Raw genomic sequence first — 25,220 nt, 5'->3', positions numbered from 1 at the left:
TCCTACAAACACCCTGAACTCTCACCATCCTCCGGAACTGTTCCCTAACTCTTCACTCTGTCCATAGACTCTTCACAGGTCAGTCATTTTTCACTTTCTCATTAAGTCGTGTGCTCTGTATTTCTTGTGCACATTTTGATTTCTTTATGTTTAGAAGAATACAGCCATGGAATTCTGAAAAGCATGGTGAAAGTTCCCCCCTCCTCCCATACAAGCTGTCTTTCAGTTTTAACAATCTGAACAAATGTACAGTATATTTTTTTTTAAAAAAAAAATAACACACACACTGGGCTAAAAATGATCTATTACCAGCACCGGCAAAAGCCGAACAGGAACAGCAAACCCCTCCCCCTCCCCCCCAAAGTTGACTTTCTTCTTCAAAAATGACACACAATGCCCTGTTTCTTGACAACAATAACAAAGTAATTAAGCCTTTTAAATGCTGCCATCCAAAAACAGATAACTATAAAAATTGTCAAGATCTTCAAGTTCCTGGTTACAAACTAAACGCAAACATTAGCACCATTGTTGAGAGATAAACACAGACTGGTATTCCCTCCCTCTCCTGGTTTACAGGTACACTAATTAGCCATACAACAATACAGTTTCCATTTGCTGTCACAGAATTCTAAAAAAGGAGATTGCTTTTTAAGGCATACTTTTATGTATTTCAAGATGATGTCTGACTTATATATAGTAGAATCACTGGTGAGTCACCTGTCCAAGCACCCAGGGCATAGCATGTTACATTTTAGAGATGTGCAGTTTTGTGTTTTGGATTCCATTTCCCAGAATTGTTCAATGGGGAGAGAGCATGGCTTTATTTGCATGTCTGATATCTTCAATGCATAGCTCTGAAAGATCTATCTCCCTGGAGGGAACAACATTGTGAGAGGAAGAAATGCACATATGCTTTAATGTGTCATTTGACCCTGAAGGCAGAGAAATAGGAATTTGTGGAGGGAAAGATGGGGGATAGAAGCAGAGCCCCCCCCCGGGGCAAAATACCAAAAGCCTGAAAGGAAAAAACGGACAACTGAGAAATGTAATACAGATATGATGCAGAAAGAAAAGAAGAGAATGTGTTCTGGCTTCAGAATGAAAGAAGAGGGTTGCTGATAAACATTACAGAGTTCCAACTACATTCTCTTTTTTTGTGATGATGTAGAGACTAAATTATCCTGACTTAACAAAAATCACAAAAGTGGGCCTCAGAGTTCTCTACCCTTGTTCCACAGCATCTGAGAGATGGAACCCAATAACGGGTTTTACTTTCTCCATTCACTCTGAAAATGAAAAAAAATAGTGGTTTGTTTAGGACAATAGTTCCCCAAACTGGGATCCAAGATGATGTTGGACTACAGCTCCCTGAAGCTCTTGCCTCTACACCTTGGACTCCAACAGATCATCTGGGGTTCCAAAACTGGGAGCCACTGGCCTAAGGGACAAGATTGTAATTAGGAATGGACAAGTCTGACTTTTTTCCACTCTCCACAATGATGATTCTTTTTCAGACACAGATTCATGAGGTTGCACTTGCAAAGATTGTCTAGCTCCACGTGGAAATTCATCTTCATGTGTATGGAAATGTGCATACACTGGTGCACACATGAGTCTTAACATGCACAATAGTTGGAAGTGATTCCCCTTAATATATGTATTTTGTGCACAGTTTTGACACTGAATGCATCAGAATGATCAAAGGTAGGAGAAAATTAAAGGCAAACTCATAGAATCATAGAGTCATGGAGTCGAAAGGGGACCTATAAGGCCACCAAATCCAATTCCCTGCTCAGTGCAGGAATCCAGCATTGGAGTGCTCACCACCTCCTGAGGTAATTGGTTCCATTGTTGTACTGCTCTAACAGGTATTTTTTTCCTAATATGTGGCCTAAATCTGGCTTCCTATAGCTTCAGCACACAACTTTATGTCCTGCACTTGGGGATGTACCTGTACATCCTTTTGTATTTTTGCTCATGAAGCACAGGTACTGTCACATTGTTAAAATGTGAAATAAATGATTTCTCCCACTATTTCTAACTGCAAAGCACCATCTGCTTGGCCCATTGCATGGCCTTGCCCCTTGATCCTACAACAGCAGAGCTGGCGAGGGATTTATAGGAACTGGAGTCTTAACACTCCTGCAAGGTGTGAAGCTGGGGATTGAGTCCTACAGGACCCCAAGCAGGCTTCTGCATAAACAGCCTGCAGAAGTGTGGTCAGAGCGCATCACTATTTTAATAGCATCACTTCTAGAAATGATGTTGTTGACTTCAGTCCAAAGTACTGCATGTGCATTACCTTAGTCCTCCTTAAAAGAGCCATGGAGAGCAAAGTGGTAGGACCCGTTGCAATCCTGCAATCCTTCCCTATCACACACAAGGGGAGTTGAATATATGACTATGGCAGCAAAGAAGCTTCTATACCCAGCACAGAGTTTGGAAAAGTTACTTTTCAGAGTACAAGTCTCAGCGTACATGGACACTGGCGACCATAGTCATTCACTATGCTGGCTGTGTGAGATTTGGGCCGTTCTATTAAAAAAAAGTAACTTCCTCCAATTCTGGCCCATTGTGTTATACAAGATGGAGAAGAATGGGGATGAGACCACGGGTCCCTGTTGTGTGCCAGATATCTATCCAGCAGATATGTGACCTGACCCCAAATATCAAATCGGACACCAGTGCCGTCCCTGGGCTGGTTCGTACTGTTGTTTGTTTCCTCACATGAGCACTCACTGCTTATTTTCACAATCACAAGAAGGAACATACTGGTGAAGTGACCTGTGCACAGCCTGCAGCATTTCCTTCACCTACAGCTGCTTGCAAGTGTTTTGTGAGCTTGCATGGATGTCTGGTTTATGTTCCCTGGGATCATTCACTTCTGGGTGTTCTTCACAATGCTTCAGTCATTCATTGGAAGCTTGTAAAAATCTATCAATGTTGTCTTCCCTCCTTCCCTCCCTCTCTTTGTCTCTCTCTGTTTAGGAACTTGGCCATAGTGACTGGAGTATTCTAGAGGATGTGGTCCAAAACAGTCACTCTTCCAAGGTCTGCTTTTCTGCACATCATCATGAATATATCTGAAAGTAGGTACGAGCTTTGGCTGTTTCTGTGGAAACTGGTCCTTAACACCTATATGGAGGAGAACTCTTCATCAGGACAGGGGAGAAACTGCCAGAAAGAGATGGACACGTCTGTCAGCTTCATAGCTTGGGTGAATTCTCGGATTGATCCTTCAATGTGGATGTCTATGTCTTGGCAATAATGAGACGTGGACCTACACAGTTAAAACCAGTGTACCAGCTATGCCCGTCCCTGGAGGTATCGGATCCAGTCAGACATAGTTACCTCCAGAGAGCACTAATCTAATGTATTCTATTTGTCTTTCAGAAGTTCGGAAAAGTACAGATAGTCAAAGATGCTGCAGTAGTTTCCTGGTTGGAAATGGTTCCATACAGAGAATAACTTCCTTGTTACATCTAGAGGAGGGAAAACTGATAAGACTGCAGCTCTTTGAAATCACCAGTGGAGCTGCTTAGTGAATTGTGAAAGTTGTAGTCAAAATTTACTAAAAATAGAGATATTAAAACAAACAGCAATAACCCTAAAAAAGCTAGGTGGCACTGACTATTCCCAGAGTGGACAGAGGAAAGGGAATAAGAGGAGGGGAAAGAAAAAGAAAAAAATGGAGGGGGGAGGTAGTCAGCTGGGGTCGGTGTGGAAAGCCTCCCTGAAAAACAATGTCTTTAATTGCTTCCTAAAAGTCCACATGGAAGGCCCTAGGCAGAGCTCCTCCGGAAGCTGGTTTCACAGAGTTAGAGCCACCACAAAGAAGACCTTACCTTTGTGGGCCTCCCTTGGAGTGGCCACCTGGGAAAGACTCGACTGGGATGATCTTGTGGGTTGGACAGATAACATTAAGGAGAGATGCTCTGACAAGTAACCTGGGCCCAAACTGTGGTAATGCACAGATAAGAGCTACATGTCATCATGATACCCTACCGCAAATCTCCTGATGACCTCCCCCAATGGCTTAACATAGATATTAAACAGCATTGGGGAGAGTGCTGATCCCTGAGCAACCCCCGTACCAAAGGGTACAAGGTGCCGACACCTCCTGCCCTAGCTGAACTCTCTGGACATGGTCTTTGAGGAAGGATCAGAGCCAGCTCAATGTTAAGCCCCCAATTCCCAACCTCAGAGACCCCGTCCTGGAGGATACCATGGTCAACAGTATCAAAAGCTGCTGAGAGATCTAGGAGTACCGACAGGATGCATCTGCCCCTGTCAGCCTCCCTTGAAAGGTTATCCTGCAGCACAACAAGTATCGTCTTAGTACTCTGTCACAACCCAAATCCATACTGGAATGGGTCAAGGCAATCCTGCTTCTCCAGGTATGACTGCAGCTGATTCGCCACCACTCTATCGATCACCTTGCCCAAGAATGGTATGTTAGCGATCGGACAGAAATCATTAAGGTTGTCCAACGCTAACTGGGGGTGTTTGATGATGGGTCGGACAATAGTTTCTTTTAAGTGGGAAAGAAGCATTCCCTCCCTCAGTGATGAATTAATAATGTTCACAACCCAATCAACCATAGCCCCTTTGAGGCTCTGATCAGCCCCCAAGGTTTTAAGGTTTTCCTGGAGGCCTCTCAGTCCCATCACCTTCACAGGAATGCCTGGTGAGGATACAAGACAGGGCCTTTTGTGGAAATATCTCCTGAGGGAGGCCAAAGTGGCCTCCTCCTCCTAGTCCTTCTGTAAGCAGAAAAGAATATTTCTAGTCCTGGAGGCTTCAGGTAACTGACTGTGTTTGTTTTCAAAAATATTCTGCAAGCCATCTTGAATCCCTTTATTGGGAGAAAGATGGGATATAACTGTCAGCTAGAAATGGACTAATTTGTTAGTTTTGCTTTCTCCCAATTTACTAAAAGCTCAAATTCTTCCCATCCTGTTTTTGAAGATATTTCATGAAGCCAATCCACCTTGTTCCAGGTAAAGCTCATTAAATGACAAGGTGTTTATGGGCTATGATTCTCTAAGCTATGTAACAACAGCTGCCGTACCTAGTAATTTAATGTAAACTTTTACATGGCGGTTGTAATCTATAGGGAACAACAAAGAGAGAAAGAAGGCAGCAATCATAGGAAAAAGGAAAGAAGAAAACCTTTAAAAGTACATGGGGAATTTTTTTTATTACTGAACTGAATGTGTTTTGAGATGAGTTCTTGCCCTGGAGCACTCTTGAACATGCAGTTTTAATCCTACATTCCTTAGATAGTATTTTACAACCAGGAATGGATGAATCCGTACATTCTGGTTCTCTCAATTTCACAATTTCCTGATCCTTACTTTAATTTTATTCCACTGATATATCAGTTTGCAGCTTTTTAAAGAAGTGTAAGGAAATTTCCTATTTTTTCCTTCCCCTTTTTTGATTTTAAAATTTTACATGGTTTTATGTGCATTTTCAACCCTTTGTTTACACTGGCTAGGCCAGATAGCTGCATCACACAATTGTGACAAGTGTGAATGCTGAAAGGCATCTTAATTATAGTGTGTATATTGATTCAGGAAGAGGGAGTTTAGTATGTTTTTATCAAAATACAAAATGGACATTCTAGTCATTCCTTTTTGCTACTCACTCAGGTTCCAGCCGTTGACATGGAGACCAAGGGCTTACGAGCGGCTGCACCTTCACAACAAGAATATTATGCCAAGGACACATTTGCCTGTCCAAAAGAGAGGCAACTTGGAAAGGTTAAGTTTTTTTGGATTAAAATGCCTAGGCTCTTGAAAGAACATGCTGCTTTGCTTGCCAGTTGCCCTCATACTGCAAATCTGGAGGGATGCATGTTGTGCTCCATTGGCCAGAGAACCTATGTGGGTTTAGATGTGCATGTTGCATTCTTATAAGCTTCTACTGGGAAGCTGTCTTGAGAACCATTTTGTTGAAAAGTAGGGTATATATCTTCCAGATAAATAAGTACAATATAAACAGGACTATAACTGGTTGCTCAAGAGGTGCCCCTGAGAAAGATTTCATTTTCAAATATGCTCTGAATTAAACAAACCAAACCAAACCATAGTTATTTTTTACACCAGGAAGTTTCCTTTCTTCCTTTTTCCTACATGGTCAGGGAGCAAATGTGGATGTTGTTTTTCTGAACTACAGCTTCCAGAATCCCCCAGACACCACAGGACTTTGTTTGATGGATTCTGGGAAGAACAATCCAATTTTTAAAAACTTTCCCTACCCCTACTTTCTTACCACCCCTTGTGTAAGAGCACAATGTGACTACAGCTAGCACTATTATAGCTGCATGTGCTCTCTGCCTCTGCTCCCCAGAGTTGCAAGAAGCTGTTTACGAAGTCGATGGATCCTGCACTCCCCCATCATGCCTTTGTCCATGCAAACAGCAGACTGCACACAGTGCTTGAGGACACCAACAGGAGAAATGGGTATGAATTATGTAACCAAGACGGGAGTGGCATGGGAGAGCTGATTGTGCGCTGAGCGGTATTACTGAATGCACTCATACAATCCCTGTTGATTTCTGCCTATATGTCCCACATCTTTGCCCCAGTCAATATTGCTGTGAAGAATTCCAGTCTAGATTTTGTTCAACGTGGAAGGGAAAAATATGTCTCAGCTGAAATCCGTTTCCTTGTAGCGGATGGTCTTGTTTTGAATGGTCCCTGAACCAGACCTTAACTTCCTGTGGATTAATATATTCGTCAGGAGTTGATTTTCTCCTTTCCCAGCTCTTAAATAGCAGGGTTTAAATTATTCCCAAAGCAAAGAGTCCATCCGACACATCTGTCTCCAGTTTCTTCCTGAACTGAACCACATATTGGAAATGTAATCCAAACATGGCCCCATCTATGGGAAGGCACTTTGCTACATTAGTACAGCTGCTCAGTATCCACAGAGAGTACAGTAATGGCAAATGTACAGCTTAAGCTGTAGTGAAAAGTGTCATTCATAGGAAAAAGAAAGGATTATAGCAGCTTTTAACATTTAGTAACCTTCCCTCACCCCTCCAAAACACAAATAAAATCCTGGCACCGTCACACTGGAGTCCACATGGTATAAGTTAGTTGTTCTTTGGGCTCCCTATAGCTAATGCTGAGTGCCTTGAAGCTTGCTTTCTAAGAGGCTGATGTCTTCAGCTAATTCTGTGACTTTTGCCTGGCAATCCAGCAAGTTATCCTTGAGCACAGTTAATTCCTGAGAGTGGGCCGCTAACGTTTCGTTCATGTGGTCCATGTAGCCCCACAGACTTCCTGCATTATTCTCCATCTCACTTCTGATGTGATCCAGGGTTCCCGTCATCGTGCCCAGTCTGCCACACATGTCCTCCACTTGGGCCACACGGCCATCAAACTGGAGCACTTCTTTCTGCAGGCTGAGAGCTGCATTCCTACAGTTGCTCAAGTCATTGGTGATTCTGGACTTAAGCCTTTCAAGGTCTCCTTTTAGGTTTAGGACACGCTTGTTACTGAACAGAAGCTGAGAGCCTTGGTCACTGATTTTTTCTTGGATGGAATGGACTTCATCTTCTATCTTGCGTTCACGTTGATCCACAGATGAGTTGACATGCAGCACTGTGTCAGAATACTGGGAAACAGAATCCTTTAGACCAGTTAGAGATTTACTCACGGTATTCAGGTTGATCTTCAGCAGTGTGATCTCCCCTTGCAAGGACCCAGCTGCTTCTTCCTCGATCCGTCTCTGAATCTCCAGGATGGTAGCGTTGAGTTTTCTCAATAGGTCAGAGTTGCTGTCCATCCTCAGTAGTAAATCTTGGTTCTTGCTTTGGCAGTCTTCAATTTCTGTACGAAATATCTCAACATCTTTGGAAGTGGATGCACATCCCAGCAAGCATGTATTTTCCAGGGTGACCATCTGGCTCTGTATTACTTCCATTTTCTCATCTGCTTCCTTCCTTATGTTAGCAAGCTCTCCCTCTAAGAAGGGCATTACAGCTCCATCTATTCCCACCGTAGAGCTAACATTACTCACATCTCCTACAATGGTCATGAATCTTTCCTCCAGGGTTCTCATTTTATCATCAAACAAGGTCCTTGTGCCATCCAGTTCTGATCCCAGAAGACCTCTCATGTTGTCCTCCACTGTGGAGCAACAACTTCCTGTTTCTCTTTCTGTGATATTCAGCCTGGCTTCAAGGTCCTCAAAGCGTCCTTCAAAGACACTTCCCAAGGCAACAGTGGAAAGTTCACTGTCCATTCTGGAGTGTAGATTCTTTTGAGATTCAGAAATACTGTGAAGACCCTTCTCTAAAATATCCATTCGTTTCGTGAGGTAGTTCAAGTTGCTACAGCAACTTTCCACAACTGTCAGGCCTTGAATCTGTGTTTCCAGCTGAGAGATCTCCTTCTTTATCTCCAGTTCCTTGCCGTCCAAGGTCTGCTGAAGACGGAGGTTGGCAGCTTTCTCTTCCTCACACTGCTGTTGCACTTCCTTGATCCGGAAATCACATGTGCTTTGGATGTTCACCAGTTTCTTTTCAAAACCATCCAGGAGCTCCACCCGCAGGTTGCTAAGCCTGCTGTCCACATATTCTTCTAGCATATCAATGGAAGTGAGGGGAGAAGGTCGGGCTGATTCCAGTAAGTGTTTAATCTGCCCATCGTGGTCCAAGACCATGCCATGCACCTCCTCTAGTAGGTCAGTTTTGATTTTCAATGTATCACTCACCGCAGTGACTTTGCTTAAGATCTCTCCCACAGGTGGATAAGGGGAAAGGTCAGCTTTGTCTGCTGCATCCACAATCCCATCAGGAATTACTCCAAATCCCATTGTTGAATCAGGCACACTTGGGCTGTTCATCAAAGATCCTATCATCTTACTGGTGTCCTCCTGGATGGCAAGTCGCAAGTGGTCTCCTAGGCTGCTTACCATGGTGTGTAGACTGTCATAGGATTGTGAGAGACGCCTGACTTCTTCCTCTAGCCGGTCCAGTCTATCTCCAAACAAACCAGGCATTTTTCGACCTATGAACAAGAAGAGGTCAAGAGGAGCCATAATCAATATCACTCTTGATTCTGTTTTGTAGCATGGCAGCTTCATCATCTCTCCTTTTCATAACGAATCAAGCAGCTTGCCAACAAAATACTCAGAAGATGCCAGCCACAGAGACTGGTGAAACGTTAGGAAGAACAACCTTCAGAACACGGCCGAAGAGCCCGAAAAACCCACAACAACTATGCCTGTGGTGAATTTATTTGTGCATAATATATGACCTAGAACTAGGCCATCATCATAAACAGAAGCATCTATGAAGAGTGGTGTAAAAAAACAGCTTCTGCTCATAGAAAAGAGCTAATGGTAGATCTACATATCTTCCTTGAGTTACAGGCTAACTGACTGATCAATTTCTCTCTCAAATGAGAAATTCTTGCTTACTGCAATAGTAAATAATTTTAAAAATGCATTTAATCTATTTTTATGTTAAGGAACAATAGGACTTGGGTATCTTCAACTAAGTTTGACTTATCAGGCAAAAACAAAAGCAAAATAAAATAAAATAATAAAGAAGACAAAAATATTGTGGCAACTTAAAGACCAAATTGAAGACCAATTTTATGTGATCTTTGTTGGACAAGACCTTTCAAATATAGCAGTTAGTCTTTAAGGTGTCACATTTTTGTCTTCTTTATTTTTATTTTATTTTGTCCAATATGCTAGCACAGACTAACACAGCTACTTCTTCTAAAACTACTAAGTTTGGCTTATGAACCCGACCCTTCCTTTCAAGAATTTTCTTCATTGGTACAAATGTCAGCTGTTTCCCAACCTAAGCATTTGGAGAAATGTGTCTTATCTGGCAGTAGGCTGTTCTCTCACTACATTGCATGGTTTTTGAGGATATACATGGCTGAACAATCAAAAGGGGAGGGGGGAATTTTTATCTTCAAGTGAATGTTTATCTTTAATTAACTTCACAAAATAAAGTCAGCTTGCTGAAATGCATGATTAATGGAAGAACGTACTATAAGAAAATGGCTTTCAACACATAGGTTTCTGCCACATATCATCAGAGCTTGGAAATAACATGTTCTTGCAATGTCTTAACATTACAGTCGTTAATTTTGCATTAGATAGGAGGATGAATCAACAGATGTATCTAAAGCATAAAAATTTTAAAGTAAGACTTTTGATATTTTAATGGTATTTTTGAAGTTTTTCTTAAAAGTAGATCATATTTTTATTTCTTAATCCAAAAATAGTGACTTTATTGTTGGCACATTAAATCTAAATTTCCAAGCTCTGAGTCTCATATATTTTGATCCTTAGTCATTAGATAGATAGATAAAACTTTATTATGGTCAAAAGACCAGCCACGTTATGTTTCATGCCGATGACATCATTGTAAAGGGAATCAAACATGGATTATTTGAACAGAACATACCAATGATCACAAATAAAGGTTTTGCCACTCACCATAGTGGTTCTTCTTTGGTCCTGGATATGGTTCTGCATGGATTTTGGGATGAGGGGGAACTCTAGGACCTGGGAACATCTTCTGTGTAGGGAGTATTTTGGGGCTGGGATGCTGTGGCAGAAGCCCTGGCTGGTCAGTAGGACTATCATGACACACTTCTCCAATGAGACCTGGGCAGCATCTCCATGCTATCTCTGTCACGGTCTTGTAGCCAATCTTGTATCTGGGTCTGAAGAAGGTGCGATACCTGATTGCCAATAAGGGATGGAAGGTAACACAAGATTAAAGAGTTCAACATATGAGTCCCAGCACCCATAACTTGTTATTTGTAGCTAGGTACCTCCAAATTTTGATACAGAGCAACGTAACCTCTGCAAAAATGTGAAAAGGATAAATATGGAACAGACAATCATGTCTCTTTCGAAAGACACCTGTTTCTGGCCTAAGGATGCACAAAATGGTCACTAAATTACTCATTCTTGATGTGTCAAGCCATCTCAACTTGCAGAGACATACAGCCAAAGATTCTCTAGTCCTTATGAGAGTTCTTACTTGGAGGTAAGAGCAAGAGAGAAGGTCGTTTTTGTTTGTCAATGTTTCAGTATTTTGTGCAAAATGTATCTGCACAAAACCTGTGTGCTTGCCTTCTGAAGAGCCAAGCATACACAAACAGCAAACCCAGAAGGGCTAGCTGCTGGATTAAAAAGATACAACCCATCTGGTGCTTCCAATTTTTAAAAGTTGGTGCCGCAGGGCAGCCATTACTGAAGCCTAGTAACATGATTTGCACAAAAGTCATTCTCACAAATCCTTCCCCCACCCCTGTTGAGACCAACAGAAAATAACGATCTATCTCCAGGAGAGCAGAAAAATATTTTCTTGTTTTCATGAATTATTATGAAGCCATGAGTTACATTCCTACTCTATGATAAGCTATCACTTCCTTTTAGTATGTAAAGACACTGTCTTTAGCACTAGAGGGCAGCAAGTGCCCGACACTGGCTATGCAATAGTCTCATGTCTTTCAAACATTGCCTATCACCATTCTGATCCATTTCAAAAGAGTAGCTTTCAAAAGCTGTAAGAACCCCACCAGAGAGAGAGAGAGAGAGAGAGAGAGATTGTCTTTAAGGTACCACATTTGTTTTTTGTTTTGCTTTTTTCTTCTGATCCTGTGTTTCATTGACATAGCAATGATCTTCTTTCACATTTATAACAGAGAATCTCAGCAGAACTCCTTAATCCATCTATGCTCTATATCCCAGAGACTAAAGAGGAGCATTTTAAAGAGCAGCATGCAATTTCCAACCAAAAGAAAGAAGGTAACGTTTACATCTAAGTGGGCTAAAGTCCACAGACGTTTGTGCTATAATAAACACATCAGTCATGAAGATGCCACCGGGTTCTTTTGTTAGTTTTGCTGCAACATGGCTACTCATTTAGAAAACATGTTAAGGGCAACCTTCCCCATTCATGTGTCACCATGCTGAGGTTGCCTAGAAGCGCAGTGAGAGCTGGACCATAAAGAAAGCTGACTGCCGACGAATTGATGCTTTTGAGTTGTGCTGCTGGAGGAGGCTCTTGAGAGTCCCTTGGACTGCAAGGAGAACAAACCTATCCATTCTAAAGGAAATCAACCCCGAGTGCTCACTGGAAGATCAGATCCTGAAACTGAGGCTCCAATACTTTGGCCATCTCATGAGAAGAATCCTTGGAAAAGACCTTGATGTTAGGAAAGTATGAAGGCAAGAGGAGAAGGGGACAACAGAGGACAAGATGGTTGGACAGTGTCATCGAAGCGACCAACATGAATTTGACCCAATTCTGGGAGGCGGTGGAAGACAGGAGGGCCTGGCATGCTCTGGTCCTTGGGGTCACGAAGAGTCAGACATGACTTAACGACTAAACAGCAACAACAACATTTCAGAAGAAACTTCTTCACATTGGTTTGAATGATTTCCTAGGGAGAACCATGTTTGTTGCAGTAAGACAGCATAGAGATATGTGGCACCTTTAAGACTAACACATTCATCTATGGCATAAGCTTTCAAGGATCCAAGGAAGTAGGTTTTGTGCTCAAAAAATCTTGCTTTAAACAAGTAAAGTGATTAACAACATAAAGATATGGTAGTGCACTCCTAAAGCTCTGGTGAGCAAAGGCATCAGAAAACATCTATCAACATTCCAGAGTCATTTTGGTCTTCAAGATATTATGCAAATGCTATATTTAGTGCACTGATCCTGGTAAATTTCAAGGATTTTGCAGCAGGTCAGCAAGGGTTTGTGACTCAGTATTTTAACAATGGTGAGTAAAGCATCTCTGCCATGGCTGACCTTATGTTAATCACTCCAAGCCTCCAGGTCCATCATCTGAAAAATGTCAGTCTGATACTCTGCATCAGAGTCTGTGATTTACAGGATCTTGGACATATGTTCATATTTGAAGAATATGATTTACAGGATGTGGTACATAGCTAATGTTGCTGGCCTATGATTTTGCAATTGGCTATGACTGGCAGATCTAGGGGTTCCAATAAAAAATAAAGTACAATTTATGACAAGTCCAATTTTCCCACCACTGAGAAAAAGATTACCTTTCAATGGGTTTAGTGCAGAGCAATAGCAATGACATGGCAAGTGAAGGCCCATTCACATAGACCATTTGAATTGTTTCAATTTCCTAGTGCATTTACACCAATATATATATTTATGTTTAGTCAGATAGTATATAAAGCTATATGTGCATTCACATGGCTCTTTGTTTTCCATACATTTCTTGAACTTTGAACAGATTTTGCTAACTCTGCATACTATCCCAGTGAAATTGACTCATTTTCCATTCTGTTTCAGGAGCATGCTGCTCTAAAATCACATTTTTGTTGTTGTTAAAAATACATTAATGATATATCGCTAAAGCAGCATTTAAATTTGTGTGAAAAACTTTAGAAGACAGTATTAGAGGATGTTTCATAATGCAAGGTTTCCCTTGACAGGTCTTTATTTTTTAGGGTTCTTTATTTCTCAAAGGACACTAGATGGGGTGTTTCTCCACATTGATAAGGGAATAGATGAGCAGGGATGAATGTTACATGAAAGTGATGCAGTAGTAAACTCTTGGGGGATAAAATACCGATACATCACTTTGCATTTTAAAAAGGGGAACAAGTGTGGTGATCTAAAAACACATGTGGGTACAAGGTGAATTGACAGCAACATTCACACATGCTAAACTAATGTGGACAGAAGTGATTCCAGGATCACACCATTTTAAAAAGCCCATGCCAGCAATGTTGAAAAGAAAATCGATCAGTTGGCCAAATGAATCAATTTTACCCATGCGTCATGTGAACTGAAATTTATAAAATGATTTAAATAGCAGCAGAATGTGTATAACTTTGATTCTTATGATCCATGGGATTATGCCCTCAGATGTGCAAAGCTGAGGGTCCCAGAAAAATTAATCTGCTATTCCAAGCATGCCATGCTGTTGGGAACAGGGTGCATTGTTCCTACCCAAATAAGCTCACTATGCTAATCCTTCCCCTCTCCATTGTTGCTTTCTACATGAACGAACAACAAGTCTGCAGGGAAGATTTTCCTGCTCATTCACGGACTTAGCACTTTCTTATTTACGTGTAGACTTTACATTCAAGCATAAATGACTGTCTTGCAGATTTGTCAATTTCCCCATGTAGAAAGCAACAACAGAGAAGCGAGGAGCTAGCCACTGATGAGTTTCTCCAGATAAGGAATGATTGAACAAGACTTATAAATGCAAAATGGCCCAAGTCTTGGGACGTTCAAGCTTTGTGCAGCACACTGGTTCATGGCCCCATACTTCCTCCAACCACATTTTCTGTGCCATTTTTATGGACTGATGGGGACACATTTTTATATTCTTGCCTCAAGCACAACATTTGCTAATTCCAATTGTGGTCTCTTGTTCTCACATGCGGTCGCATTGCCTTCAATTTATAGTGACCCTATGAATGACCAACCTTCGAAAAGTCCTGTCTCCCCTAAAAGCCCTGCTCAGCTCTTGGGAATTCAGCTGTAGCTGTGGCTTTCTTCTGGTTCATACCGTTGGGGGGTACATGTATCCCAGGCTGGGATAGGGAGTCAGTTCTGATCTTGTGATTCCAAAATATGCAGCATTGGCAATAGCGAACACAATGTTTCAGGGTCTAGTCTTTGCTATGTGTTGCTCTCTCTCGATCCCTTGACAAGCAGGGCTTGAGAAAGTTACTTTTTTGGACTACAGTTCCCAGAAACCTCAGTATCATGCTGATTGGGGGTAGGGGTTATGGGAGGATGAAATCCAAAAAGATAACTTTTCTAAACATCAACTGATGAACCACCTCTGTAAAGCAATCCTCACCAATCAAATCTTTCATAAGCTTTCAAAGGCATTCATATCACCTGGCATGACTTCAGATCACGTCATATTACCCTGGAAAGGCAGCTCACACATTCAGCTGTCAGTCCTTGAGTGATCCATCATCACATAGCATTGAGTCACTGATGGAGCAGCAGGCCATGACATATTTATTTAGAAGCCCTGCTGTGTTACCTTGCTAATACATACATTTAGGACTGCTGCTTTTATGACTTGCTGCATTTATTATTTATAATGCATATGGTGTAGTGTCAGATGAGGCATGAAAGTCACTGAATGACCTTTGGCCAGTCATTCATTCTCAGCATGACCTACTTCATATTGTTGTGAAAATAAAGTGGAGAGCTCGTAGAGGAAAGATAGGCTGTAAAAATTACGAATAAATCATGATTATAATCCAGGTGAAAACCATCCTTTCAAGATGCACATATACTAACACGCAGCACTTAACACTAGGTACACGTGTCCCAAATATATTTAATTACTCTCACAACTCAACATGGTTGTGATTATATGCATTGTGCCCAACTACAGCACATAAACATGTGAGTTAAGCAGTACAGGTTTTGTCATGATACATTAGTTGATTACATAGTTGTTAAATAATAAGACGCCTAGTTATTTATTTTTTTTTAAGCACAGCTAGATTACACTGTGTTTCTTGTTGTCACATACACACATTTCATGCTATTAAGCTCATTTTAAACACACTGGCAAGGGTAATGATAATCCTTTAGACAATGCTATGGATTAGGTAGGATATAATCTTGGTTTGATGCATGGTATTTCCTTCATTTTGGTAAGATAACGTAGGTGATTACCCAGACACTTCACCATATGCTGAGAAGATATTGTGGTTTGTCTTGATGCACTATTCACCGGCAAAAAGCTTTGTCTACATCTTGAAAAAGTTACCCTTTTGGATTAAGTCCAAAATCCAACAGCTCCAGCTAACACAATCAAGCTAGCTGGCGGAAATAGTTTTTTACTGTTGTTTTTAAAAACAATTTTCTAAGCTTTGCTTCTCTCAATGAGGATCATTCTATAAGATAGCCTTCCTTCGGCTGGTGGACTTCCATTCCCATTGTCACTAGACAGCATGAGCACCAGCTTGTGGAAGGCTTCCATAGGGCGAGAGTAAGGTAAAGGTAAAGGTTCCCCTTGACATTTAGTCAGTCGTGTTCGACTCTAGGGGCAGTGCTCATCCCCATTTCCAAGCCGTAGAGCCAGTGTTTGTCCGAAGACAGTTTCCATTGTCACGTGGCCAGCATGGCTATACACAGAACACTGTTTACCTTCCCACTGAGGTGGTACCTAGTTATCTACTCGCATTTGCATGCTTTCGAACTGCTAGGTTGGCGAAGAGCTGGGACAAAGCGATGGGAGCTCACTCCGTCACGTGGATTTGATCTTACGATCTTACGACTGCCGGTCTTCTGACCCTGAAGCACACAAAGGCTTCTGCGGTTTAGCGCAGCGCCACCACGTCCCCCCCATTCTGAAGGGCGAGAGTAGTCACATGTAAAAGATGTCAAGCTCCTGCACCTTTTGTATATTTGTACAAGACAGAATTTCAAGAGATATAGCATGTATGACAAAGAACACCTGCCAAAATCCCCTAATTTGCATAACTATGAAAGGCACAGGAGCCCTCTTCTTTTTTATTATGAACGCCCTCACACATACATTACATAAAGCATCACATCTAAAGGGTGAACCCAGTCATGTTAAACATAAGATATTCCCTTGCACCTCTGTTGAGTAACTGTTTCCAGCAGAGAGCTGGATGCCCTTTTCATTATTTTTTCCAGCAAACCACTGGATCCTGGAAACAGGCTCCTCTCCTGGCACCCTCCATTTGGGACATTGCCCTAGAACTACATGTTGTACTACTGTTTGTCTTCTTTTTTCACCAGCTTTATGCAACTACAGGCAAAAAAGGCCAGCCTTTACAGGTTATTGCTCCATGTGGAAGCCTCTCAGTTACTGCAGTAATTTTTAAAAGGAAAACAACCTTGGTGTGAATAAACCAGAGTGGAAATATTCCTAAACCCCAAGAAAGCTCCCCAGCTGAGCCACTGTCAACAACAACATTGGTGCATGAACTGATTGCTTTAGCTCTCCGCAGACATCTGGGCCACTGCCCACCTCTCTCTTGCTCTTGGCCGAAGGTCAGTCTTGGAGGGAGAGAGGGAGGGAGGGAGGGAGAGAGAGAGAGAGAGAGAGAGAGAGAGAGAGAGAGAGAGAGAGAGAGCAGGATATTTTTGTGGTATGAAGTGGGGAGGGAATTGGCATCATGGTATTTCTACTGCGCCATCCTTCCCTGCTTCCAGTTTTTTTAAAAAAAGTATGAAAGACAATTTCTTTTGACGGGGGGGGGGAAATCGCTCTCTAAGTGCAAAAAAGTCCATGCCACATGTCAGTAACAGGAAGTATTTATTGCAGCTGGATAAACAGTTACCAGTGGTCCCAGTGGCTGGAAAAAGCTACATCTTTTTCTCAGTTTTCCAAGCCATGTTGAAAAGTTCATCTGGCAAGACTGGTTCTGTTAAAAATACATCTCTTATTTAAAAACCAACAACAACCCTGTGCTTTTGATGAAAGGTTAAGCAGGCAAGACTGTGCCTTCCTTTTTCCAGAATTGGTAAGTGAACTTAGTATTTAGTGTACAAGGACAAATTTTTTCCCTATTGTTAGAGGCAGACAACCAAAGAATTTGCATGAATCTAAGAAAAAAAGCCACACTTCAGGTGGCGGTGTGTTCTGCTTTGCATGGGCTGGTCTTCCACTTGACAGGCTCTTAGTCATGTACAAGAAGGTATCCAGGTCCAGTTCAAAGATAAAAGAAGGAAGCTAGGAGAGGTCTTGAAGTTGCCTATCAACATACAGCACCTGGATGACAGAATATGCAGGTACCAAGGTTACCTGGCTGTAGATTTCTGAAGAAATCTAGAATGGGCAAATTTTCACCTTCAATTTATGGACTGCATTTTTGTATCGCCTCAAGCGAGCAAAACCAACAGTAGGGATGCTGGGAGTTTCAGTTCAAGAACATCTGGAACAAATGAACTTTTCCCACCCTGAATTGAAATGTCAATAATTGTTTTAGAATGTGCATTAGACATATTGATTTGGATCTCCTTTCCTGTCCTTTTTGTGCATCTTGTCACTTTGCAATTTGCACCACTGCACTTAGACTATCATAACCAACCAGATGGTTTCTGGAGAGATCAGTCTTAAATGCTTGACAATCCTGGCACAATATGAGGAATGATAAAATAGAGAGTGGTGGGGTATTTTAAGCAGTGGGGACTTGTTTTCTCCTTGCTACTGAGCCAGCAGAACTAATTCACAGATATCTTGGATATTTATAATGCACGAGTTAGCAGGGGGTACATTGGCCAATCCTGAATCCACTGAAAGTTGCCCTACTGAATACAAAAATGTACAATGAAGTAGCAATTGCCCATTCCCATCATTAGAGTTCTCGTAACAATGCACATGATTACAGTTTCTTCATTTGTTAAGTAAGCATGGTGTCAACAACCCTGATTCTAAGAGCCCAGTGTTGATGCGGCTCCATTTTTTCAACCTGCCCCCCAAGACTCTTGCTCTCAACTTCATCCCAACTTCTCAAGGCGCGTGTGCCGCAGTGGTTAAATTGTACCCAGTTCACTGTGGGGCAAAGTGTTGTTGGCATAATTGCATTATGAACTGCCCAGGAAGTGTTCTAGCACTGTGGGATGGTATATACGTTGAAACAACAACATCAACAACACACTTAAAAGCCAGAACAAACAAGGTATTATCCATGCCTTTTGCCCTAGACTGAAGGTCTCTCTTTCCCTCCCCACTCTCTCTCAAAGAGATTTAAAACCACTTTTGGCAGGGTTTGCACACTGTTACTTCTTTCAAACTGAGCTGACCCATTTGGTTTATCTGAATTTTGTACATTGTATTCAGTGGCCAGAATGGCAATTCATATACAATATGATAGATAGATAGATAGATAGATAGATAGATAGATAGATAGATAGATAGATAGATAGATAGATAGATAGATAGATAGATAGATAGATAGATAGATAGATAGATAGATAGATAGATAGATAGATAGATAGATAGATAGATAGATAGATATAGACAGACAGAGTGAGGTGAGTGAGTGAGTGAGGTGAGTGAGTGAGTGAGTGAGTGAGTGAGTGAGTGAGTGAGTGAGTGAGTGAGTGAGTGATTTGTATTGTTGTAATGAGAGAAAGGAGAATCAGGTTTACTCTCCAAACTGTTTTGCCGCTATTTAAGATTTCTCACTGAGAAGGAATGCTTACAGATTCCTTGGGGGGGGAGGGTACATGAGCACTTTTGAGGGAAAAAAAAAACCAAAACAGCTATGGGGCATATAGGCTAGGACAGTGGTCCCCAACCTTGGGCCTCCAGATGTTCTTGGACTTCAACTCCCAGAAGCCTACACCACCACCTTTATTGGTCAGGATTTCTGGGATTTGAAGTCCAAGAACATCTGGAGGCCCAAGGTTGGGGACCACTGGGCTAGGTGACCTATGATAAGCAATAAGAAAGTTTCCCCTATCCTGCTGCTAATTCCCATATAACTAAATAACTACCCAACATATGCAAAACAATCAGACCTCATCTATGTTTAAAACACTGAGGTTTAATTTGGAAGTCAAAATTTAAATTTTAAAGCATCAAATATCAATGGATTTTTAAAATATCCAGAAACATTTAGCTTGAGCTCCAGTGTTTACGAGTGGTACAGGTGCTTCTGTTTGTTTTGAAGTCTCGCCATCTAGATGACTAAGAATACCTGAGGGCATGGTCTATTAATAATAATAATAATAACTGTGTGCCACCAAGCCAATTCTGACTGATGGGAACCCTTTTCAGAGTTTTCTAGGTAGAGAATATTCAGAACTGGTTTACCATTCCCTTCTTCTGGAAGTGCAGGACTGTGCAGCTTGCTCAAAGTCATGATTAAGAATCGATAAACAATTCATTGGGTTTTTATTTTAATAGGAAATTGCCCAGTGCTCCTCCTATATACACACCCAAATGCATTGTGCATGCAATAAATTTATTTAAATGTATTAACAAAATGTGTGCATTTGAAAATGGCATATGGACAAATGTGTATTTGTGCAAACCACTCACGAATATGTATTAGTCAGTGCAATAAAATATGTTGAGTTGAAAAAGTGTATAAAATTGTCAGTTCTGAGAATTACAGAAGTACACATGAACTTCAGTGAGGTGGGATCTTTGGAATCTAATATTAAAATGTTAACAGCACTTTGCATCCTTCAAAATTTGGGAGTATGGAACAAATTTATACAAAAACATAGACTTAATTAATAAACATAAAATGTTCATTCCATACAAAGTTGAATTTACTAAAAACATACAACAGAAGAGAATATAAAACATACTGACAACTGCGAAACAATTATGCAGTACTAGTTTCTGACCTGAAGCCAATCAGAGATCCGTACTGCTGGCTTCCAGATAATTTAGCCTGAAGCAATTTTTTAGAAAATGAGAGAGAAAACATGTGTGGTTTTAGGAACCAATGACTGGAGCCAAGAGGAGTGCATTTCTAAAATTGTGCACCTGGACAAGATTTGATTTGAAAAGGGATATTGCCAGATTCTCTTTATGTTATTGTGGATCACTGTTTATCATTATTTTATTTCTGTATCTTTTTAATTGTTTTTATCAGATCTTATAATTATAAGCTGCCTCAAGCGCTACCTGGTAGTGGAAATGTGGGACATAAATATAATCTAATAATAATAGTACTGTACTGATTATGGTTCACATTTGCAATATTATTGCTTACTTTTTAACATTAAATAATTACACATCAATTGTTTTCTAATGTTGAGTATGTTTGCTGTTTTTGCATACATTTAAATTCAAGTTGTGAATGGGCAGGAAGCTTCATGTTACAAATATAGTAGAAACTTGTGTATTTTTATAAACTGGTTTCATAATGCAGTTTTTTAAACAACAGTTAATAGAACTGTTAGAATTTTTCGTACTGATTCCATTATTGCTCTTCTTTCCTGATTTTGTAGTGGGAATCTAGCCTTGAGTTCGAACAGATCTGGCACTGGGAAAAAATGAGAAATTCAACAAAATTAATCGAGCTTGAGAGATGTGCATATTCATGTTGGTGTTATTCTGGCTGAAGATGTTGCTGGGCTCCAGTCTCCATCATCCCCAAACAGCATGATCTATGGTTAGATATGATAGGCAATGCAGTTCAGGAATATCTGGAGCACTACAGATTATCTCTTCCTGGGCTGACCACAAGGATGCTGCTAGGGGAAAAAAATTATCTATTTTGGCACAGGTTGCTTTCCAGCCTACTCACAGTGGCAGGACAGAAACATAGGGAGCTGACATCTGGATAAAACCTTCATCAGTATAAATCACTCACACTCCTACTGATTTCAGCAAGAGAGGTATAAACACATACACTTGCACAAAGGAATCCACCCCCTTAGCTTTGCCTAATCTGTGTCTGTGAAAAACAGCTTTTCTAAAATTAAATAGCTTTTGTTTCCCAATGCACAACTTTTTCATGAAGCTTCTGCACAACCTCCTAGCTTCTGCTCATACTCTGCTGCATCTCTCCCCAACCTGGAGCCATTCAGACTTCTTGGGTTACAAAGGCCAGCACCAACAACCACTGCGGTCACTCACTCTGCTGGCTGGGGATAATGGGGGTTATTGCCCGACTCTTCTGCAGGGTACCATAATAGGAAAAGCTCGTCTACTGTAACTAAGCTTAAAGTATGTGGTAACTCCTTTAGCCCAACCGAAAAGGCATAAAGACTCAATAAAAGCATTACCACAATACAGATTTTGGAATTTTCCTTATAGCCAACAGTTACCTTGGCTTTTATGTATGAATTAAAGATCTGAAATAAATAATCATGTATCTTTCTCCTGTTTACTTGACTGTTATTTCTACCTAATCCTTCTGTTATTTCCCTTGGACCTATTTCTAAACTCTCTTGGCTCTGAGACTCATCTCACTTCTTTTCCAACTGCCATGAACAAGCATATCATTATATGTATCTTTGTATCATTCCTATATCTAACGTTGTAGGTTTGGCTCCTGAGGCATCTTTCGCATACAGAAAGCATCTTAGAAGCAGCAGACTGGTATCTTCTACTTGGTGCATAGGAAAACCGAAACTACCTCTGAAGATGTGCCCTCCTCTTACACACGCAAAAGCAGAAGAATGACTATGCCTGAGGCCATCTCAGATAGCACTGCATGAACTCTCTGGTGCAAGTATTACAGAATGGTGAGGCTGACAACTATTTTCCTTCCACTCATGATTCTTTGGATCCAGTCCATAGCATGAGAAGGATTTATGCTATATTTGGGGCAGCTTCCAAGAAATACGTAGTCATGCTGAGCTGCTTTTGGAGTCTTGGCTAGCATGGAACTTTGCTAGAAGTAGGCAGGCCCAAGATCCTTTCCAGTTTCTAAACTTGTAATGTACAAGAGCACTTCTGTCACTTAAATATACGATGTGGGAAAGCAAAGCTCCCAATGGGGGCATGGGAACATGCTGCCTGGATTGCCCTAAAATAAGCATCGCATACCTTAGGCAGCACATGTCATCTGTCCATCTCGGCTCAATGGCATTCACTTTTTGTAATGTCTTTCTTGATGAACAGACCGTGAGATCTTGCAAGTCAGCACATGTTTTGGTAATCTTTAAGTTGTCCTAATAAGAGGATTGCCCTAACATGGATTCTCAAATTTTTAAATGGCTGACATGGCTTTTAAAAAAAGGACTTAAAAGAATGATGAATTTATCTGTTCAGTGGTGGCGGGTCTACAGAGGTTTCATCACACTTAGGTTCCTTGACTCCAAAGAACTTAGAAAAATGTTATGCTAGTTTTTTAAAATCATATTTAACAGTCTAGATTTATCTGTAGTTTTGTAAGCATAAAAACTGGCTACTTTCTTTCTACTTTGTTTTCTACTAGTCAAGGAACATGTGTGGCTCACCAAGGACCAGAGACAATTTAGAATATGGGTATCATCAATGGTTGAGTATGTCAACCGTTTTCTGTTCATTTTTTCATCTCAGCAGTCATAGGAACCGTTCCAGGTGCAACCTGAAACTATTACAAGGCTTATCTGCATGTCTGCAACCCCATCCTCCTACATTTCATCTTAAGGCTCTAACTAAGAATTTCATGACTACAGATGGGCATGAACTGAAACACAATCCAAGAAGTTGATGGCAAATCACTGGTTCATTGGTTTGGGTTTGTCAAAAGTGACAAACCCAAAATGACCCAAACCACAAACTTTTTAAATGATTTCACAGCTTTCTTTGTTCATTTGCCCCACCCCAGCCCTGTCACCTCCCTTCCTGGTGTTGTTGCCACCTCCTCTTTGTCCTCTGCTGCTGTCACCATCTTGAGAGACACCAGCCTAGCTTCCCTTCCCAGAGCCAAGCTACTGTTTCTCCATATACACCTGCCAATCAGCTGAGGATGAAGAGACGACAGCAGGACTAGGTAGGGAGATGATGGGGACAATGGGGAGCAAGTGGAGGCTGTGGGGGTGGCAGGCTTAGCTTCACCTCCCTCCAGGCATGAACTTAAAAAAAAGTACCTGTTCATGTTTCTTTTTTTAAATTGTACGATTTGTGGTTAGCCACGAACCACAATTTTTGTGGTTTCTGTCCATCTCTTTTGATGACTGCAACATCAAGACAGCTTGTTTACCTCTTTTCTTTCCCTCCCTCAGATGCTTAGAGACCTGGAGATTTTGAAAGCTTGTGGGTATTTATGACATTTGAGATGGCCAATAAAGATACTGTGTTAATACTGGAAATTGGAAACCATCAATCTTGTAACTTGTTCATGGCAATACTTAAGCAGTTTCATGTAAGAAAATTTCCCGATGGAGCTTATAAGTTTCTTAAGGCCTCCCAAATGCCATCTAGGTGTTTAGTTCACCAAACTCTAACTTGCCATGCTGTTTTATGACATCAGAGCAACTAAGCCAATGGCAGTTAGAAAGCCTAGGGTCCCTTTGATAGCAAAGAAGTTGATTATACCAAGAAAATTAAGGCAGAAATTTAGGGAATACGTTTAACAGTGAAATAAAACAAGAAGGAAGAGGTCATCAGACTAACAAGACTATTTCTACTAATTATTGTGATAATTTCTACTTGCCATTACCATTGCTACTACTACTTATTCTGAGGGTTGCACAGAAGTTGCTAGGCAAGTCACTATTTCTTCCAGCTAAGTCAAAAGATGCTGATGTCCCTCTGCAGTCCCCATCATGCTGCTTCTGCACCTCAGCATGTACTTACAGGACTTTCCCAGGACACTTGAGTCCCCAGCTGCACTTGTGATATTCAGCTTTCACATAGCTCTCTGCTCCATCCTGTAGGGTGCATGTCACATTCCTCTGGACCACATAGGCACAATAGCTCCTGAATTGGAAACAAAGCAAGATTACATCAAATATCTGCTGGCCAGTTCTCCTGCCCCAGTTCCTTCCAAAAACTCCAGACCAGATTTTTGTCTGTAATTGCCCAATAGTTGCCAGTAGGGCAAAACATCTCAAGTGTTCCCTTAGACTGTTCATTCATTTGGAATAATCAGCAAGGCAACACTATTGACCTGGAAAAATCTCCAGGGGAAGAAGAAGAAAAAGATAAAGGCACCCCATGACCAGGGTAGATACCAGTATATCTAGGAAAGGATCACAATAAATGTTAAGAGTTTCCAGAGTGACCAAACAAGAATTTGGTTCTGCAGTTGTTAAGGAGAAATATTCCTGTTTTTGAATGTTTTCTTTAACAAACCTAAACTACACACATGCCTTTTCCTTTAGAATGTATGTGGAAGGAAAACTATACAGGATTATTCACAAGTAAAACTCAGAAACTGATAAATTAATAGTTCATCATGCGTCTGTATCAACAACGAAAGGAAGAAACAGTATGGGCTTGAGGTGTTAGGAGCACAATGAAGTAGTTTTTGCTTTCTTGTGGTTGATCAGGGTCTCAGAAGAGGCACAACGTACTTGTCCTCCATTTCCAAGTTCTATTTTTCCAGCTTCATTCTGCACCATAAAAGGCTCAGGGGTTTCTAAGGACAACTTAATATGCAGTTCATTCTTCAACACTGCCTTTCTTTTGGATAATGTCTATAACAAACTGCATGTCATTGTCCACAAATCCAGGTTGATCACCCCAAAGGGAATCTGTGACCAGAAGCCAGTAAAGCGCAACAGATGTTGTAAGACTGCATCATCCATCACCACTCACCACTATCTTTCT

General features: G+C 41.1%; 1 protein-coding gene across 1 annotated transcript in view; it reads right to left on the bottom strand.

The window, feature by feature from the left end:
* Window positions 1-1,961: 1,961 nt before the first annotated feature.
* Window positions 1,962-25,220, bottom strand: part of EMILIN3 (elastin microfibril interfacer 3) — a 37,757-nt gene continuing 14,498 nt past the window's right edge. The window contains exons 2-4 of the mRNA XM_020789216.3: window positions 24,246-24,368; window positions 10,474-10,721; window positions 1,962-9,023 (exon numbers count right to left, since the gene is read on the bottom strand). Of these exons, the coding sequence (XP_020644875.3) occupies window positions 7,129-9,023; window positions 10,474-10,721; window positions 24,246-24,368 (2,266 nt within the window). The 3' untranslated portion in view covers window positions 1,962-7,128. The remainder of the gene's footprint in view (window positions 9,024-10,473; window positions 10,722-24,245; window positions 24,369-25,220) is intronic.

Source organism: Pogona vitticeps, chromosome 4, assembly GCF_051106095.1.
Source record: "Pogona vitticeps strain Pit_001003342236 chromosome 4, PviZW2.1, whole genome shotgun sequence".
Classification (NCBI taxonomy): Eukaryota; Metazoa; Chordata; class Lepidosauria; order Squamata; family Agamidae; genus Pogona; species Pogona vitticeps.
The sequence above is the reverse complement of the archived record's forward strand: the minus strand, read 5'-3'. Positions and strand labels throughout refer to the sequence as shown.